Consider the following 13,883-nt stretch of genomic DNA (forward strand, 5'->3'; position numbering starts at 1 on the left):
ATTCCCTGGAAAATCTGTGAAATGTCAAATATCTTGCAATGTTCCCCGATGGATTCGTTTATCTGCCCCAAAATTTCTTGATCCATGCCTCATCTTTCCAAGTTTTGTGGAAATATTGTTGAAAAAAAAACACACAAGGGGGAAAACTTTACCTCCTTGGCAAAGGTAAAACAAATAATAGATTATGATGAACCACCAAATCTTACATTCAGTGCACACATACAGGATATAAAATGGCACAATACGTCACAACACCCTCTCCTGGTCCCCTCAGAGGAAGTGTGAGCTGGTGTGATGAGGAATTGTTGGGCCAAAAATCTTCACACGTAGTGTTTATCAACTCTGTGTTATTGTTTTATAAGGGTCTACTGGAGGAGTCCCCTCAGGCTATAAACCAGCCAAAGCTGCAGGTGAGTGGAAGAAAATTTGAATATTAAATTTATGATTTTACACCCCATATATAAATTTTATTTTTAAGATTCACATCTGGTTCATCACAAATTATTTTCAACAATAGAAACGTTGTTTTCATGTCGTAAATTTAAATTTGAAAATGAAGTACTTAAAAAAAAAAAAGCCTGGTGTGGCTTCAACTACCACTTGCCACTTTCTTGTCCTAGTACACAGCGGCAAGTGAACTTATTTATCAGACTTTGGGAATGTCTTTTCTGTGAGTTGGGTTTTTTCAAGATGGAATTTTAGAGCTATGTGCAAACTAAAGTAGGAGCAGCCAACAGTGTGATTTTTACGTGATTAAGAACAAGAAGAAACAGATTCCCATTGTAAAGACAAATTAAATTCCCCGTCAACACACTGGTTTAGTCAGATCTGGGGGAAACACATGGTGAGATTTCCTTGGCACACCGCCATAAGCAAGAGTAATTAAATCCTAGGGATATTGCTGTGGCAATAAACAATGTGTTTGTGGCCAACCGCTGTTATGAAGCTGGCTTAATGGAAAACATTACGAAGTTTGAGGTTTGGAAGTTTGAGGCCTGTTGCACATTTCTCTCATACAACCTCAGTCATGAGCTTAACAATGGATATTCATGAGAAGGCCATGACGACACTGTCAGCAGATGATGCTAATAAATGTTGACAACAATAATGATGATGACGTTACCGATCACAATCACATCTGTTCCTCTTTATCCCTGACAACAAGGAGGCTATGGAGGAGGAGGCCATGGTGTAGGTGTGGGCCCAGGTGGATTTGTGCCAGGAGGTGTTGGGCCTGGTGGCTTGGGCATTGCAGGTATGATGACAAAAAACAACTTACAGACACATTCTTCTATTTTAGCTGATGTGTTGGAAGCCGCTCTGTTGCTGCAAAACTACAGTGTTCTACAGTTTGATTCTGTCCAGGGACCTTTGTGGTATAATCCCCTCTCTTGCCTTATTTCCTGTTCCAGCTTCACTGTAAACTGTTAATTAAAGGTGAAAATCATTTGAAAAAAAAGAGGACGTAATATTGATAAGCTGTCTTATTCACATGGTTTGAAAATTTGAAAATTGTAAAACCACTGTAATATTTTACACGTCATGTTAGATATTTACATTAAATTACTGGGGAAAGGTTGAGCCTCACATACATCTTCATCTATTTACTTGTTTTCACCCAACAGGACAAGGTGGAAAGGCCCCTAAACCAGGTAAGATGTGACATTTTACATCATACTGTGTTTTGTGGAAATGGGTGTAATGGAATTGGCGGGTTTTATGTCACATGTAAAATACTGTATATTACAATCATGTGTTTCCTGTGGGGGGGAAAAAATCACAATTAACCGTTTGACGTATTTTGAAGCTGTAGTGTGCTCTTGCTCAGTTTACATTACACAGCAATGTTGTAAAGCAATACTGTAATAGAGGAAAAGAGATTTATTTTGTTTACAACATGGAAAAATTCCTCTTCATTATATATAATGTTCAAGCACCATAAAAGGAACAGAGCATTGTTATAATAATAACAAAAGTAATCATAACCTAATTTCATATAGCGACTTACAAGGTACCCAAGGACAATTATGGGGTAGATAAAGTAGGTTCATGTTTCAACTTGTCCACACACCAGCAGAGACATGCACAAATACAGAGCAATGGCTGAAGAGAAACAGTTTTTTGATTGGTTGTCACCAACTTTTTCTTATCGCCCCTGTGTTTTCATCGGGGCTGGTTTACACTGGCTCAGCAGCTGTTTGGGGCGTCCTGTCTGGTTGGGACCATACAAAGATTCCACCACTCCCACACCTCAGCTGTATTCAGGACTGAGTGATGATTGACAGAGTGCAAACGGCCATCAGCGCCAGCCAAACAATGGTGCCAGAGCACTGATTATTGTTATTGTAATGTTGGACCCTTACAATATCTGGAAACCTCCTCTGAATTTCACCACGGCCCTTCTCTCAGATACCGTACAGTAAATATTTTCTTTTGCTGTATTTCAGCCTGCGCTGCATTGGTGCTTAAGCAATGTTTAGCCATCATTTAATTTCCGTAAGCACTGCTGATACGATCTCAGCTTACCTCTATGTGTTTAGAAAGATAAGGAACCAAGCAATCGTCTCGCAGTCCTGATAACTCATGCAGCCTGTTACAGAGGGGTCCCTCTGGAGGGCCACACCCCTGTCGTTAAACAAAAGTTATTGGAGAGCCATTTTAAAAACTTAATATCCAGTATTTGGTGGAAGTTGGTTTTGGCCCGGATCAGCAGAGCTTTAATTGGGAGATATTGTCCTTGCTTTTGTAAGCATTGAAGTTGTCCCATTCCCTCACCAGGCGTACATGGCAGAAATTATGTTATTGAGAAAAGGGGAAGCAACCAATGTTAAAAGCTGCTTCTTGTGTTTTTATTTCACTTGGGTGTAGGTGATCCTTCCCACATTCCACACTAATCTCTGTTGTATGGAAATAAAATAAAACACGCACTGAACAGCTCAGGGTCAGCTAATTTTTTTTTTTTACAAATGTTTGAAATGAAAGGAGAGGCTTAAATTCACTAGAGGGTTGCAATGTGTTTCGCTTCATAACTGTAATTATGTTCAGTCATCTCTGAATGTTCTGAATGTTTCCATCATTGGTGACTTTTCATATCAGCGATTTCCATTCCATTTGAAGAAAAATTGCCTGAAGCGATCCATACTTGGATTTGAGAGCTGTCTAGATGAATTAGAATAAAATTTCCATTACCACACAAATGTACATCTACAGGTCACGAGTGCATAACCCTCACAGGTTGAATCCATCTGCCTCAGTTAGCCAGATTTGGCATGTCCTATAGAAAACATGCCAGAAGAAGTTATTTGCTACCAGCATGAGAAGAGAATCATTGATCTTTTTATTTATTAACCATTAATATGTTAAGCATGATTCTGTTGCTAAGTGAAAACAACAGTAAACTACTCACACAAACATCAAGAAAGATGCCATTCGTTCAAACGTGGAAGCAAAGTAGTGACATTGCATTCCCCAGATACACACCTTGCCTGGCCAGTAATAAAGAACAGCAGCTGGCCATGTGAGTAGCGTGACTGCAGTGAATTGCAGCGTAGCTCATGCAAGACCTTGTACATGTTACACTAATTGTGAAGCCTGTCAGCATCCAACATTGACAACGCACTGACAGCTGGAAAGAGGAATTTTCTTTCTATGAACAGCTGTTGGACAACGTCTCCTTTCCTGCTTTCCCCCAAGCAAAGGTGGATTCCGCCCTCATCTCCGTGATTTGCAAAACTTGGCTTTCGCATGCTCGCATCTTGTCACTTTCAGGCAGTGTAAAGGGAGTTAACAAGAAACATGGAGGTTACTGTTTTCGCTGTTGCTGTAGCTTTATTGTACCATTATAAAAGTCTGGTTTACGTTGAGAAAAAAATGTGCCTGGGTGGGATATCTACAGTGTGTGTCCATGCTTAGCTTGCCAGTCGACACCCCGAGAGCAAATTGAAGACAACATGCTGTCCGCCCCAACCTTCTCTCGCTGTCTGAAAACTGACATTAGGAATGTAGCACAACACAATATTCATCTCAGATCGATGAAACATTATATTGGCAGTCAGCATCTGTACGAAATGTTATCGTGCATTTCTATGCCTCTCATAGTAAACAGATGAAATACTATGGCCACCACTGTGTTTCCAAATTTCGGTCCCATGCTCAGTGAGAGTCTACATGTCTACGAATTACAAACATGGCGTGCGTGCGTGCGTGAGTGTTAGGCATTCCGTTGTGATGGTTATGGTAAGGGAAGGGTTGTTTAGGGAAGGCATTATATCAGTTTGTGTCTTCTCAATTAGGGAGTCGTGTGCATTCGTGTGCGTGTGTGTGTGTGTGTGTGTGTGTGTGTGTGTGTGTGTGTGTGTGTGTGTGTGTGTGTGTGTGTGTGTGTGTGTGTGTGTGTGTGTGTGTGTGTGTGTGTGTGTGTGTGTGAAAGAACAAAGCAATGACTAAAGGAAAGAAATTGAAGACTGACTGGCAGTCGGTTTGTCTGGGGGCCTCCCTAGAGTTGGCATGAGCAGAGTGGCCCGTCCAAACAGTGTTCGTCATAGATGTGCATGTACTTCTCTTGCTGTTTGTGGTTGTTGGAAAAGGTTGTCGGCTTATCCGTTTGCTGAAAAATTTGGCTAAAAGGTGTTGAGCTCGCTGTTGGTCCAACGGTGACTCAACAAAGTTGACCCTCAATGCTGTGCCACTATCCAAAGGGAATTATTATTGTGAGCGTAACAGGACCCGCTTTCAATACAACTCAATAGCACCACAAACTAATGTCTCCAGAAGGACTTTATGAAGGTAGGATTTAGTTTCAGATAATTATACCACACAAACTGGTAGCTGAGTGTCAAATAGTCCTCACCTCTTACCTCACCTTTACTTTGGCCCTTCGCTTCCACTGAACAAACATAACAATTTGACGTAATGGAAAAATAGTGAAAATAGTCTGAGTGGTTTGCTGAAAGATAGAATCATGCTTGGACAAATGTGAGAGTAATCTGAAATGATGGATTGCTCAATGCAGCAGCATGTCTCTGTGAGTACATCTGACAGCTGTCTCAAATCTTGGATCCTGTGATTTTGTGACGGGAGGCTGGCGTGCTGTAAAACTGATCTGTAGCTCCTTATTGCAGATGATACATAAGTCGGTTTGAGTTTTCATTGCCTGTGGCAAACACTTGAGTCTGTTTTCATGTTGGTACTTACTTAAAGGCTCTTGCTAAACGTACTGTATTGCTCATATGCAGTTATTATCGTCCCACTCATTTTGAACTACAAACTCCGGATCACTTTGAAGATCAAATGTATCTTCCTCAAACCCTCTGTTTCATATCGGATTCTTCATTTGAAGAGGCACTACGGGAGCACTACACTACAGCTTTACAACAGTAAGAATAGAGGAAAGGCAGATAAATGAAAATGTAGAAAAGATATGGGAAGGACAGAGAAGAGAAGAAAAGGACAAAACCATTATGTTCACATTCGCTCATGCCGCACACATGCTTAGAGAGCTAGCTGAACGAAAAGAGACTGATGGATTGAGGTGAAGATGAAAATGTTTAGCCAAAAGAAGATGAGCTTGGAGGAGGCTCAGTCTCCAGGAGCACATATGTTTTTCATCACGAAAGCTCAGACCTGGAAGCATCTGCCTGTGAAGGTGCCTGAACGTGAGTGTATGTAAATATGTTTATGGGCCTCATGTGTGTGTAATTACAAGCATGAGCGCACACACAAATACATATACACATGAACATACGTACTCAATCCTAAAATACTTGTCCTGACATTGGTTTGGGGACATAAAACATAACCTTTCAGCTCACAGACACGCACACCATAAATTAGGAGCTTGTTCTCTATTCTTACCCATCCATCTTGCTCTTCCTCATGTTGATCTGTCCTACACCAAGTCTCTGTGCCAAGCTTTTAATATCTTGGAACCTGAACTGTCTGCTGAGGAAACCTTTTTTATACCCGACGCTTGACTAAGCCCACCCAATATACACACAGACAACGCAGCTTGTTTGTTCTCGTTGGAAAAGCCTGTTGCCTCCCTGACAATTTTTCTTTTCTGTGATCTCACCACACGTTGTTGTTGGTGTCCACAATAATCTCGCTAATTCATCTTGGGAGTAGCTTTTTTATCAGAAAAAAAGCAAGATAAGATAATGGATTTATTCGTTTTTTGGGGTTGTCTAATTCATCATGCATCCCAGTCATTACACTTAGTGGTGTTTTCTCCTGTAACGTGTCATGATTATGTGGCTGATCTCTGGTGAGCATGTTACCATCAATGTAACTAATTTCCATGTTCGATGATGAGCCAACCACTGGCAGGCTCCCCCGACCTCTCCCCTGCTCCATTTGCCAGCAGGTCTGGAGCATGGACCACTATCCTTGTCCATCTGGCAGCACAATCTCAGTCTTGTTTATGTAGTGACAGAGACATTTCTTGCTCTTATTTCCCAAAGAGTCCATGAAGACAGATCAGCAGATGAAGGACCTTGTTGCAGTCACTGGTAGCAGTGGACCAGAGTCTGTAAAATCAGACAAACCAGTGTGTGTATTTGTGGCAGACTTAGCAATTGTAATACTGTTTTTTGATTAAGTAGATGAGTGGAGCATTTGATTTGCAGCAGATTATTAGTTATGCAAGGTGATAATATAGTTTGTTTTACACATTGGGTGAGTATCTGCAGGTGAACACAAGGGTTACAAGGTACAAACGTACACAGCCACCATGGCAATGTTAGAAACATGGCTGGTGATTGCTTCTCACAGATTCTGAGATGAAATATAAGATATAAGATAAGAGATTTTTTTTGTACCACTTGTATTCAGAAATAATTTCCCAGAACTTGGTGTCTGTGTTGGACTCAATGACTTGTGAAGATGAATGTGTTGTTGTTTTTTTAAGTAACTTCAACTTTGGCCCTTTAAGCTCTTCAGATGTCCTGATCTGTTCATCCACGGAGAAATACCTTTGCATACAAAAAAAGAAAGTACAATTTGATCAAGAGGTTTTTCCACCATCAATGGCACAATTTCAGCTCTCATAATTATTTTCCTCTGTAGAGCATCCCATGTGTTTGTCATAGTGAAATGCCTCAGATAGCTACACAATGATGACAGCCTTTGTAATGCCAGAGGAATTCGGAAAAAAGCTTTTGAAGCCGACTCAGTGAATCTAACGTCAGTGTTTCAATTTGCATGTTTTTGAGTTGAGCCAACCTGTCGAACACAAGCCTCTTTTCTCAACTCCGAGTTGTCAGAAAAGTGGAATAGCAGTTAGATGCATATGTGGACCATCTGGGAGAGGAAACACTCGTGGCCAACTTTACATACCATAGCCACAGGCTGTGTTTGTTGACTGGTTTTCTCACCCTATGCGTAATTTGTGCAATTGAAGTTCTCAAGTCGTGTAACATACTAATCAGACTTGAGCCCTTTTTTGTAAAAATTGGTTTCTGTTGGAGCTTATGTACTCCGTGTCCTGCTGCAAACTCTAATGCTTGCAGTGTGTTTCGGCCTGCATGCTTTCGTCGTACATGTTTTAAGCGAGTGTGCCGTGCTCAAACGGGTGATGGTGTGAGCTCTGGGTTAGTCATACTCTTCAGACATATTCAGAGGATCAGTGTTGGCAGAGCAACTGTGACATTCCTCTAGAAGAGGATAAAACGTAGAATAGCAGAGCCTCTCAACTCTCACAGAAACGAACATGAGGGACAAATATTTGGTCAACTTGAAAGCTTATAGCATAGCGTGTTCTGCTCTGTCTGACTTGTTGCATAAACAATGACATCACAAACTCAGTGGATATGGTTTAACACATGATGTAGAAATTAGCACGGTTTGAATTAAGAGGCAACAGCACTGGTCTTCACACAGATGAGGTTGAAATAAGCCATCAGTTGGTGGAGGTGAGAGAAGCACAAGGAATCCGGCATGGTGAGATGAGACAGCTGCAGACGTCACTGGGCAGGGCAGTGTGGTTTGGCCTGGTGGCAGCTCCTGTAATCCACACAATGTGTAATGGTGATTTTTACAGTTGCCATTCATTTGTAGCCCTTTGAAGGAATTGCTCAACGCCTCAGAGATGATTTGTGTTTTTTGAGGTCCAAGTGCGTGGGTTGGTTGGTGAGAACCTCCAAATTTAGGCAAAGGGGCTTGATCCATGTAAGTGCTTACCACATAGCAATCTCTTTTTAGCATGATGCAACTGTTCCCTATAAAAGCAAAAATTGAGCAGCCATACCAACGATGAATAACTACACGTAGCAGTTATGAAAGTCCAGTTTTATTACATGGATTTTGACCTGACAGTTCTGCGCTTGGGGTCATCTGGCAAAGAGGGAGGCTCGGGGCTTGGGGACCTCTCATTGATGGTGTCAATGACTGCATGGAAAAGGAAAGCGAAAACAATAAAAGGCTTGCCGCCAGCGTCGGCTGGCCCACACCAGCCAGCGAGTGAGAGAATGTGAGTAGTGGTGTGACTGTGTGAATACTTAATCAGTCCAACATGTGACTAGTCCTGCTTCTCACAGCTCGGTGCCCGTGACTGACAGCTCGGAGAACCTGGAAGTGACAAGGAGCAGGGGAGGTCACGGGAGAGGGAGGGGCAGAGGAATCAAGGGGAGCCTCGGTGTGTCCACTTGTCTCACGCGAAATGGAATCACTGCCGCACCTCACATCATTGCTGTTATCCAGCTTGTCCTGCGTCACCTCGTAAGAATGCAATCTATTCACCAACTTGGAAGTAGAACAGTGTGATAATTTGATACTGATTTGATGTTGATAAAAATCTTGTGTCATGACAGTGAAGGACATAATGATAGGCTTAGCTTTCAAAGTGAAAATGTATATGAGACCACAGCTGGAGAACAGAATCTGCCTGTCGATCACAGTAAAATGCCGACTCTCCGGGGACCTCCAGTGAACCTTTGAGGAGGAAATTATCATCAAGGTTTTCCATCACATTCAAGAAAATTGCATCATTTTTATTGCCATAGCACGCCTCTGTGCTTCTCGCAATTATCCTTTACTTCTTCAGTGTTTGTGGCTTGGGTTGCTTTTATAGCAGATCCGGTGTTTAGCTGAACAGAAGACTCAATTTATCATTCTCCTGTGACCCTGCTGTCACTGAAGACCCGTATCACATTGACACTGGTGGTCCTAAATGTGACGACACTTTTGGAGAGACGTGAGTTTTTATCTCCTTCCCTGGCTTTTCAGCAAACAAGCATGTGTTCCTGCACCGCTTCCCTGATTAAATGAGCTAAAACAATGACAAAAAAAATCCCCCCCCCCCACAAAAAAAAATAAATCCTTGACAACCCAGAGCTTCAGGTCCAAAGTATGCTGTCCAAGCGTCTGCCATCAGTTAAAGCAGATCTCTGCCATGGAATTCTTTGCTCTCTTAAATTAAACCCTTCACCAGGCCCAGCTGGTTCACAAAGTAGAGAAAATGTGAGTGGGGGGTGGAAAGAAGCAAGCAAATCCATCTTAACTTCTCACGTTTTGGGTTCCTCTGGATGCCGCCGTTACCACCTCATGTCTGGTAAACGCAACACCTGAGACTCCGTCTAACGAAGAAAGAGAAAAGGGTGAAGACTTGGGCAGGAGGGAGAGACTGTGAGCTAAAGATAATATTTTGATTGATGTATCTTGTATTCTACTGGGTCTGAAACAGAGAATTACGTTCCCCAACCCCCAATGGAGAATGAGCAAGATGTTTCTTGTGGTGGGATTGAAACCAGATATTTCTCTTCACACTGGCTCATAAAAAGTCACTTGGATTGGATCTGAGTTTGAGAAGATGACAGGTGACTGAAAGATCTAGCCACGCTGACCTGTTTAATTCCAGCATCAGTCTTAAATACAAATGACACATGACACGGTGCAGCAGGAGGCAGTGAATATGACGGCCTGTCCCTCGTCACATTTTCATTTGTTTGAAAACAAGCCTCCTTCTTTGTCAGAGAAGGTCTAGTCTTGTATTAACATTTGTGCCCTCACTGAGATCATTCATAAATCAGCCATCAGAAATGAATAACCACTGTTGGGCAATGCTCAGCTATTCACTGCCACACCATCCAAAAGTTCCCCTCAAGAACCTGCTGGTGCACTTGTCCCTGCACAGCTGGGAGAGCCAGAGGTCTTTTCTGAATGGAAACTGGCTTGTAAACCTTGTTTCTCTCGCACCTTTTTTAGAAATCTAAATGGAGGAAACTATGATGCATTGCAGTACTGCATCACTTGCTGTCCAATTTCCGCGGTCCTCCCGTCTGTGTAGTATTGGGTTTCTGTCCCAGTGCTGTTGTATTCAGACTGTTGACCTTTTGTAAGGGTTCCTCTGTCCAACGTCCAAAATCAGTTGGGCTTTGAAGTGGTCTCTTGTGGCTCCCCACAATGCCTTGAGCGTCACAGAGAAGAATTAGCCTCTATATTAGTGCACAGAAATCTTCAGCTTGTCAGAGATCGACTAAATACTGGGAGCAGCACCAAAGCAACACGATGATTTGATATCAGGGTCACGGTGCAGACTTTCTGTGTGTGTGGTTCATGACAACAAACAACATTGGTGCAGACTTCCAATAATGTGTGAGCTCAGACAGGTCTGTTTGTGTGAGCTGACGTGCTGTAATGATGGTAGTCCAACAAAAGCATGCTTGTTTGAGCGGAGAAGATGGCGTAAATATGGCTAAACAGAGAGCTTTTGTACAAAACCCCTGCCCTCCATCTCCCAAATACACAGTCAGTGGATGGATGCCGAAGCAACAAAAGTCCAGACTTTGTAAGCCTGTCAACTCATTTTGACCCTGAACGTACACAACCTCCAGGGTAGCTTTTTCTTTGTGTTTTAGTGTTTTATTATCCCAGCGTCTAGTGATGTCAGAAATACAGAAAATAAAGTTTCTTTTCCTTTCCTCCTTGTCTAAACCTCATGTCATGCCCAAGGCCTGCACTCATGGTCACACGCACACGCACACACACACTCCCTCTCAGGTTGACTTCTGCGCGTCTGCGTCTCGTCTCCTGATCTCGAATCAGAGAGCCGAGCTCCACGTGGCAGGTGCTGCTCGACCCTGAGCGCGACTGCCAGAGCCAGCTCGGGTCATGCACATGTGATCACAGGTGGGCCATATGATGGATCAACACTCTAAAAGTATCCAGCCTTCTGCCTGTCTTCACTCTTTATTTAGTGTGTTTCTCTTCCATTGACATGCATTGTCTCTCTGCAGCACAGACTGTGCTGTGTGTTCCCAACACTCACTCTGACGAGCCCACACGCTTCAGACTGGCCGATGAGCTGTTCTGTGATCTGGAGGCGAGACCAGACAGAACAGTTTTAAAAGAACATTTCATGCCAGACTTAGTAATTTTAAAGGTTTTCGGCACCAGCTAGGTGCCATATATCTTGCAACTCCTTTGTTGTTTTTCTCAGTTTCCTGTCAATTCCGTAACATTCTATGGTATGTTGAGCTCACTGATAAAAATGAGACAAATTATTCAGATTCCTTGTGTCAGCGCGAGAGACGCTGGAAAAGAGAAAGCCCCGAGATCTCTCTGATTTATGTAAGAAATGATTACTGTTGTTATTACTTCAAGGTGTGTCTGGGGATGGTTGAGCAATCGACGTGAATTGAGCTAAAAAACGTTGAAGGAGATGGATTATCACGAGGATGCTTAGCTTAGCGTCTGGGCTCGCATTGCATACTGGTGCGTCTGCCAACCCCTTGGCAAGTCCAGTGCCCACATTTGTTTTGACTGGGTCATGAAACTCCACACTTTCCATCTTTCTTTCTCTCTGTCTGTCCTAGCACATTCCTCCTCCTCATCAGTATCATTACCTGCGCTCTGCAGATTGCTGGACAGACGCCAAAGGTCTCACCCTCCAGACTCGTGTCTCTCTCTCTCTCTCTCTCTTTCTCTCTCTCTCTCTCCCTTTCTCAGCTTGTTTCCCATGTGCAGTTGTTCTCACCACAGATTCTTTGGCTTACAAGTATTGATGAAAACAAGTTCCTTGGTGGATGAGCTTGTTGGCTGCATTCAAATTTCTCCTTTCTTTCCCCCCCAAAAGCAGACATTACTCCAGCATGTTTGTCTCTGATTGGTGAACTTGTTCAACTCATGGCTCATTTCAATACAAGTCTGAGGAATACAAGTGACCAACAAGTTACACACATGGAGTGCCTTACGTTATCCCTACAGAATAAGCATTTTAGCAGTTATCTGGAGATAATTGCATTCACCTTAATGAACTTCTAGTTGAATAATATCCCAGCTTCACTTTAGCTTTTATAGACTTTTTATAGACTTTTTTGAAAACTTGACCTATGGCATGTATTAACTTTTGCCATGTGTGTGAGACATAAAATGTAAATCAAATTTGGATGATGTATTATTTTAAATGTATTCGACATAAATTCTTGACATCCACTCCATTCTTGAATCCTGTGGGAAATCAGCAGTGGGATTTCACTACTTATTTGCTAAACCCAAGCCATGCAAGCCTTTGGTTAAAGGTATGTATAAGATATACCCTAAATATTATCCTGAACACTGGCTGTATAGTGTCTGTCCCAGCACATTCCTCCTCCTCATCAGTATCCTCATTTAAAGGGTCTCCCAGTCTTTCTCAATCCGTGTGCAGGTGGTGAGCATTGTATTTGTATGTCCACACTTTTTTTCCATTTCTCAATCTTTTTTTTCACATTTTTTTGGTATTGTCCTCAAGCAGAGACCCAAGCTGGGATAAACCTAATTAACAAGCCAAAAGCTATTGCCGCCCATGGATTAGTTTTTGGGCGTATGTCTCACAAGGAACCGACTGCCTACCCCGTGTTTAGAATAGAGCACAACCAGAACACAACCATGTTATGTCTATCATGTTTCTTAGTCAGTGGGGGTCAGCTCTTTCCACTGTTCCTAAGCACAGTCCTTGGCTCCAGAAACATAGTGTGAGTGTTTTAAATCACATTTGATTACACACACATGATTGTGTCATATTTCATGTTCTTTCCTCTTTTTTAAAAAATCTACAGTTAGTACTTGCAGGTCTTGGGAAATGTTTTGAAGAAAGAGTGATGGGTTGTTTTTATTGAAGGGTAATTACTGCAAGTATTATTTTTTTTACAGTGAAGAAAAGCTGTGCTTTTTTTCTTTGACCCTCCTTGCCCCATCTGTACTTTATTTTTCCATCTAGGTTATGGCAATCTAGGAGGTGGTGGTCTTGGAGGTGGAGGTCTTGGAGGTGGTGGTCTTGGAGGAGGTGAGTACTAAGCCTGGAACTTGTAAAATTTAATTTCACAGCAGGTTAGAAACATTATATTCCCACTCAGTAATATAATAACAGATATTTGAAACCTCACAACAAGGGTCTTAAAATCCTCAATGTTTTTTCAAAGTTTGTACTTCACTAAAAGTCAGAACAGTCACTCACCTTTGCCTTTTTATTTTCTTTAGGTGGTTATGGTGGGTACGGTGGAGGCACTGGGGGCTTTTTCCCTGGAGCTGGACAGAAAGCTGCCAAAAGAGGTAGAACTTTTGTCTTTTACTGTCCTTTATTTTATTTCAACTTCAGCATCTCAAAGAGTTGTGTTCAATTTCAATTTTTCCTTATCATGCCATCTGCCCAGTTTTAGGAACATTAACATATTTTATTCAAAACAAACGAAAGCAGGCAAATGAAGTGAGTAGTACAGTAACCTCAAAAATAAAGGAGAGCATAAGTTAGTATATAAATGAATAAATAAAGGGAGGTTGTATGAATAGGTGACTACATTTTAAAAGAGTTTAACATAGAAATTCTTTTGGAGCCTTAATGTGATTTGCTCCATCAGCTACATTTCTCATACATAACCCTGGTTACTTGTACCTCTGGTGGGACTCAATTC

General features: G+C 42.1%; 1 protein-coding gene across 13 annotated transcripts in view; it reads left to right on the forward strand.

Moving 5' to 3' along the window:
* The window catches only part of elna (elastin a), a 48,785-nt gene that overhangs the window by 9,499 nt on the left and 25,403 nt on the right, over positions 1-13,883 (forward strand). For 12 of the 13 annotated variants that reach the window (XM_035623202.2, XM_035623201.2, XM_035623204.2 and 9 more), the window contains exons 3-7: positions 363-410; positions 1,166-1,255; positions 1,626-1,652; positions 13,193-13,258; positions 13,453-13,524. In XM_035623202.2, the coding sequence (XP_035479095.2) occupies positions 363-410; positions 1,166-1,255; positions 1,626-1,652; positions 13,193-13,258; positions 13,453-13,524 (303 nt within the window). The remainder of the gene's footprint in view (positions 1-362; positions 411-1,165; positions 1,256-1,625; positions 1,653-13,192; positions 13,259-13,452; positions 13,525-13,883) is intronic. The other variant, XM_035623199.2, reaches the window with a different exon arrangement.

The sequence above is a fragment of the Scophthalmus maximus genome, chromosome 11 (genome assembly GCF_022379125.1).
Source record: "Scophthalmus maximus strain ysfricsl-2021 chromosome 11, ASM2237912v1, whole genome shotgun sequence".
Taxonomy (NCBI): Eukaryota; Metazoa; Chordata; class Actinopteri; order Pleuronectiformes; family Scophthalmidae; genus Scophthalmus; species Scophthalmus maximus.